Genomic DNA, 6,531 nt, shown 5'->3' with positions numbered 1-6,531 from the left:
GTTAAAGAGTTTAATAAAGGCTGAGAAAGAGCTGCACCCGCGGAACACATGGAAAGGGCACTTCCTCCAGCCGGAGGAGATAAGGGAAGGCTTCCTGGAAGACCTAAACCCTGAGTTAAGTCTTGAAGAACTTGGGGTTAATTGGGGAAGGGTATTGCAGGGAATGGCAAGGAAACCACATGCAAAGGCAGAAAGGTATTAGGAGGGCAGGACGTTTGTTGTGTCTGCAGCAACAGAGGTGGGCCAGACGAACAGGGTGGAAAACCTTGTGTGCGCTGAGAAAGATCTGAGCAGAAAGGGATGAAGAGCACTTGAAGGGCTTTACAGAAGTGACATCATTCTCTGTGCCTTCTAGAAAGAAAAATGACTTCATGAAGAATGGCTGGAAGAGGTAAACCAACAACAGGGAATCCTCTTTGGAGATGAGATAATCTAAGACTTTGAATGAAAGTTATAACCATGAAACTAGAAAGAGAATGGATTCAGAGCTATTCAGAGTGAGTAAGAGCTTTACTTGATCTGATTATGAATTAGAGATTACGAACATAAAATGCAATATAACTTGTTGGTTGGGAGTATAGATTCTGGGGTCAGGCCTAACCCCAGACTCAAACGCCAACTCCACCACTGTAGAGCCTTGGGAAAGTTATTTCATCTCTTTGAGACTAAGTTTTCTCATCTCTAAAATGTGGATAATAATAACCAATTTCACAGGGTTGAGAATAAAGACTAAAAATGATAATATATAGAAAACACTTAGCATAGTTCCTGCCCATATTAAAACTCCATAAATGGTAGCCACTATCAATTTTTTATTAACACTATAAATTATGGAACTGTGCTCTACCCCTCCATGCCCTAGTTCCCCCCAATATATCAAACACTGGTGGAAATGGGGAAGGCTACAGAACGGCAACCTCATGAATATTTATGTCATATTGCCTAATATGTACATCAAGAACAGATAAAAGGCTGACAGGATAACCAGCAAAATAGTAACCGTGGTTATCTGTAAAGTGAAACAAGGGTCAGATTTACTTTTCTATATGAATGTGTTCTATTTATATAATAAGAAAAAATATTTTTATTTCATAAAAATACATTTATTATGCCATCAGGCAAAGCTCGGCTCATCAGCACCCCATCCCCAGCCCTGGCAAAAGCACACGTGGTCCAAATGTCCATCATGCCTCAGCTCCAGGAACAGCTAACAACTACCAGAGGCACAGCCCCAGGGAGACTCCAAGCAGGCGCTGCTCGGGTCATGATGCCCACGAGGGGGCGCAGAGTCCGCGGGCCTCAATCCTGCAGCTGCTGCTGCTGCTGTACTAGGCGGGAGTAGAGGTCCTGCCCTGCCATGAGCTGGTCGTGCTCCAGCAGCTCCCCCTGCCTGAGCACCAGGATCTGGTCAGCACTCTGAATCGTCTGCAGCCTGTGAGCGATCACCAGCACCGTCCGGTCCCCGCGGGACTGCCAGTCCTGCAGCTGAAGGGAGGGATCGCAATGCCTCAGGAAGGTAGGAATGGGACGGACACCACACCCCAATGGGCACCATCTCTTGCGGTTTCGGGTAAAGAAGGCATAAAGCATGACAGGGTAGGAAAGAACGGAAGGTAAAGGGCTGCGCTGCCCTTCTCTCAGCGGTACTGTTGCAGCTAGCGGGTGGGAAAGGCAGCCATCAGCATCCCCCGTGGGACAGCCCCCACAGCCATCTTCTCCATTCCATTCCCCACAGCTAAGAAGGCACAGACATTCCTTCCACGAGTGGGTCCTTGTCCTCCCTCTGCCTGATTCTGCACAGGCTGATCCTTCACACCTGACCCGTCAGGTCCCACTGTCGCCTGCCCCTCCCGCCCCCGTACTCACAGCCTGCTCACACTGGACGTCCAGCGCACTGGTGGCTTCATCCAGGATGAGGACCCGCGGGTCCCGCACAAGGGCCCGAGCAATGGCCAGACGTTGCTTCTGTCCCACAGCCAACTGGTTCCCTTTCTCCCCTACATCTGAGGAAACCGAGAAGTAACCTTCCTCAGACACAAGTGCCCGCATCAACACCCCCTCTCCCCCCACAAGCAGGGACAAGTGCACAACTGGGGTTCCCACTAGCACCAGGCAGGAGGTCTGCGGGCCCTGCGTAAGGAGGGTGGTGGGCTGGAGGTGTGGACAGCCCAAGGTGCTGGGAAAGGAGGGGAAGTGGGGGCTGGAAAGGGCAAGAGAACCGCAAACATCGACGTAGGGAGACACAGCCCTTCCCCCCAAGAATAAGCTCCAGTTTCTCTTTTGACTGAAGGCACCTGTGTACAGTCCATGCTCCATTTCTTTTATGAACTCATCCGCTTTGGCAGCCTGGGCGGCAGCCATCACCTTTTCGTCACTGCAGCTCTTCAGCCCGTAAGTGATGTTGTCCCTCACAGAACCCGAGAACAGCACAGGCTCCTGCCCGACCAAAGCCACCTGTGCAGAGGGCATGGGAGCAGGTGTAAACCCCCGGGCAGGCGTCCTGCTTGCGTCCTCGCCTGCCTCTCTCAGAATGGACGCCTGTGTTTCTCCCCACGGACCTCCCACGCTCTGTCTGCACGTGCTTCTTCCCTCCTAGCTCTCATCCCTCTTCCTCCCCACACACCTGTCGGTGCAGGTAGCCGTGTTCATATTTGGAGATGGGCTCCCCATCCAGCAGCAGCTTCCCCCCGGTGGGCTGGTACAGATTCTGCAGCAGGGCAGCCACCGTGGTCTTCCCAGACCCATTGGGCCCCACCAGTGCCGTCATCTGACCAGGATGTAGGGTGAACGTCAGCCCCTAGAAAAGCCAGGGAAGGGTAAGGGGTCTGCCTCTTCTCCCTCAGGACCCCTCCCCTTCTCTTTCTATCAGAGGTAAGATCGGCTTCTCGGAAGCCAATGATGTACAGGCTCTGATGCCTGGTCACACGGAAGCATCAGGGAGCGAGGGGTCCAGTTCCCTCAGTGTGGCCTCTTTCAGGCACCTTGAGCACAGGCTGGTCAGGGCGACTGGGATATGCAAAGGACACATCCTGGAATTCCACTCGGCCCTGCAGAGTGGGAGGGGCCAGTGTCCCCGGTGGAGGCAGATTTGGCTGTCGGTCCAGGTAGCAGAAAACCTTCTCAGCTGCACCCACGTTGCTCAGCATATCCCCATACATGTACACCAGGGTCTGGAAAACAGAAGTGGAGAGGTCAGCTAATCAAACACAGCTCCACCAGAAACCAGCTTCCCAGCTCGTCGCATACCTCTGCCACATACCTCTGCCACACCCCAGCCCATCCACACTTCTCCTCCCCTCATCCAAAAAGGATTCTCTATCTTTAAATGTGCAATTTGGATGGAATTTTAAAGCAGCACCAATACCCCACTGTTCTGATTGCATTGTAAAGGATGGAGACATCCATACCCTCCCACACAGCGTGACTTCTAGCCCCAGAGCTTTTCAGTGACTTTTTGTGTTACCTGTGCACTGGGCCATCTTGCTTAATTAGACAGGGAGCGCCTTAAAAGCAGGCACTGTGCCTGCCTGACCTTAGTAGCCACCCGAGCGCTCCACACATAAAAGGAGTTTAACAAATGTCTGGGAAATTATAAAATAAAGCCCGAAATGAAGTAACTAATTATTTTTGAAAACTGGTAAATATAGAGAAAGAACTAAATGCTCACTCTGCCTTTCCTAATCAAACTGCATGACTGGGGTAACCAAATAGTAGATGAGGGGAAGTCTCTTCCAGCCAATAAATAAAGGCATGGTAGTGTCGCCATTTCTGCAACTCCTAAGTTAATGGATGTAGGCACTGAGCATCAATGGCTGATGTCACCACAGACATAGATGAGAGAGATAAATATACACACTTATATTACATGTGTCAGACAAGTGGAAATTTGAGCACTGACTGTATTTGATGAATTTTAGGAATTATTATTAACTTTCCTGGTGTAATATTGCCTTTGTGGTTTTATTTATCTATTTACTTATTATTTATTTGTTTATGTATTTATTTATTTATTTATTAAGTGTGTCTTTCCTGGACCCATCAGCTCCAAGTCAAGTAGTTGTTTCAATCTAGTTGTGGAGGGCGGAGCTCACAGTGGCCCATGTGGGGATCGAACCCGCAATCTTGTTGTTAAGAGCAACACACTCTAATCAACTGAGCTAACTGGCTGCCCTGTGATTTTATTTTTTAATGTTTATATTTTAGAGATACATAGTGAAATTTTTACAGGTGAAACTATATCTTGGATTTGCTTCAGAATAATATGGATGGGGGAAGAGGGTGGGGTACAGATGAAACAAGGTTGGTCATGAATGGATAACTGTTAAAGCAGGTGATGGATACATGTGGGTACATTAGAGTTTATCTTTTGGGTTTTTTGCCTATATTTTAAATTCTTCATAACACTGTGAACTGGGATTTTTGTTTGTTTGTTTTGCTTTCTATTTTTAAGGGGAACCAATAAAGCACAAGACTTGGAAGCCAGAGAGACAAACAGGAAAAAAAAAGCATGGGCAGCTTCCAACTCACATGCACATAGTGGCCCACGTCCTCCTGGAAGAGCAGAAAGGAGAGCAGCCCGCCCCGGGTGAGGTCCCCGGCAAGGATCTGCTGCAGCCCACATCTCAGCATCAGCACCTGCATCCCCAAGTGCACCATCTGGAAGGGGGTGGGTGGTGGTAAGGCGAGGCTGAACCAGACTCTTCCCATTCTTTCCCCTCCCTGCCCCCAGCACACTGAGCAGCAGGGACCCCAGAGCCAGCCGCAGGCTTCCCACGCTTTGCCTGCCCTTCCCTAGGCCCTTCCTCATGGCCACTGAGCCTTCTCACCCTCCGTAAGAGCAGGTAGAGAGCCCGTTCCAGGTCTCGGCGCCACCAAAGCTGCCGGCATCGTTCAAGGGCCTCCTTATAGCGACAGACTTCATGCTCCTCGGCCCCAAAACTGCGCACAGTCTGCAGCCCTCCGACTGCCTCCCGCACCACCTGGCCGGCCTTTGCCACGGCATCCTGGATCTCCAGAAGCACTGCCTGGAAAAGCAGACAGAAGACATAAGGGGTGATTTGGCAGAAGACAGCAGACCCCATGTCTCACTCCAACCCGGGGATGCTTTTCAATCTACCTAAAAATATCATATTGTTTTCTTTCTCTTCCTTACATTTATGTCCAGAAGGAATAATGAGAGTGAAGGAGGGAGGGATTTTTATTACTGAGCTCTCAGTGCTGGGTAATGTAGGCGATACACTTTTTTTTTGTCTTCATTTGAGCTAATTCAAATCACCCCCAGTGTCTGAGTGAACAAAGAAGGGGTAGTTTCCCATGGAGCCACAGCTAGTTAACAGAAGGTGGAGATGTAACTTAAAACATATTGAAGACCTAAACCTAAGAGCTAAACCTATAAAACTCTTACAACACAGGGGGAAGCTTCATGACGCCATATTTGGTAATGGTTTCTTGGATATGACACCAAAAGCACAGAAAACAAAATAAAATATAGATGAATTGGACTTCATCAAAATTAAAAACTTTTGGGGCTGGCCGAGTGGCTCAGTTGGTTAAGAGCTCGCTCAATTGTGCGAGCTCTGAGCAACAGCGTCACTGGTTTGATTCACACATGGGCCAGTGAGCTGCGCCCAAGCAGAGCTGCCACTGAGCTGCCAACAGGTGGCAGGATGGCTCAGCTGGTGAGAGCACGTGATCCTAACAACAAGATTGCTGGTTCGACTCCCACATGGGATGGTGGGCTATGCCCATCCGCAACTAAGATTGAACACGGCACCTTGAGCTGAGCTGCTGATGGGCAGCCGGATGGCTCAGTGGTTAGAGCGTGCACTCTTAGCAACAAGGTTTCCAGTTCGACTCCTGCATAGGGTGGGCTATGCCAACCCGCAAGTAAGACTGAACACAGCACCTTGAGCTGAGAGGCTGCAGTTGGATGGCGACTGGACTTGGAGCTGAGCTAGCTGCATTCTCCACAACTAAGACTAAAGGACAACAACTTGGCTATTCCCTTCCCCAATTCTCCAATAAAATCTTAAAAAAGAAAAAAAAAAGAATGAGTTTTAAAAAAAAAAAGGACTCTATCAACAGAGTGAAAAGGAAATCCACAGAATAGGAGAGAATATTTACAAATCATATCTCTGTTAAAGGAATAATACCCAGGATATATAAAGAACTTGTACAACTCAACAATTTAAAAACAACTCAATGTAAAAATGAGCAAAGGACTTGAATAGACATTTTTCCAAAAAAGACTTAAATACATAAAATGAGGCTCAACATCACTAATCACGAGGGGAATAAAAATCAAAGTATAGAGACATCACCTCACAATCATTATGGTGGCTATTATTTTTTTAAAAAGGTGATACACATACACACGCGCACACACACACACACTATTCAGCCATTAAAAAGGAAATCCTGCCTTTTGCAACAACATGGATGGACTTTTGAGGGCATTATGCTAAGTGAGCTAAGTCAGACAAAGAAAGATAAAAACCACATGAGCTCGGGCCGGCCGAGTGGCACGATGAT

The 6,531-nt window shown here is 48.4% G+C and overlaps 1 protein-coding gene across 1 annotated transcript in view; it reads right to left on the bottom strand.

The window, feature by feature from the left end:
• Window positions 1–792: 792 nt before the first annotated feature.
• LOC109378144 (antigen peptide transporter 2) overlaps window positions 793–6,531 on the bottom strand; it is a gene marked incomplete at its 5' end in the record, with an annotated part of 15,497 nt that continues 9,758 nt past the window's right edge. Inside the window, 7 exons of the mRNA XM_019634602.1 lie at window positions 793–1,485; window positions 1,867–2,003; window positions 2,295–2,454; window positions 2,624–2,797; window positions 2,982–3,170; window positions 4,528–4,656; window positions 4,827–5,024. Coding sequence (XP_019490147.1) covers window positions 1,300–1,485; window positions 1,867–2,003; window positions 2,295–2,454; window positions 2,624–2,797; window positions 2,982–3,170; window positions 4,528–4,656; window positions 4,827–5,024 — 1,173 coding nt within the window. The remainder of the gene's footprint in view (window positions 1,486–1,866; window positions 2,004–2,294; window positions 2,455–2,623; window positions 2,798–2,981; window positions 3,171–4,527; window positions 4,657–4,826; window positions 5,025–6,531) is intronic.

Source organism: Hipposideros armiger, unplaced genomic scaffold, assembly GCF_001890085.2.
Source record: "Hipposideros armiger isolate ML-2016 unplaced genomic scaffold, ASM189008v1 scaffold_1771, whole genome shotgun sequence".
NCBI lineage: Eukaryota > Metazoa > Chordata > Mammalia > Chiroptera > Hipposideridae > Hipposideros > Hipposideros armiger.
This window is presented reverse-complemented; position numbering and strand designations above follow the sequence as displayed.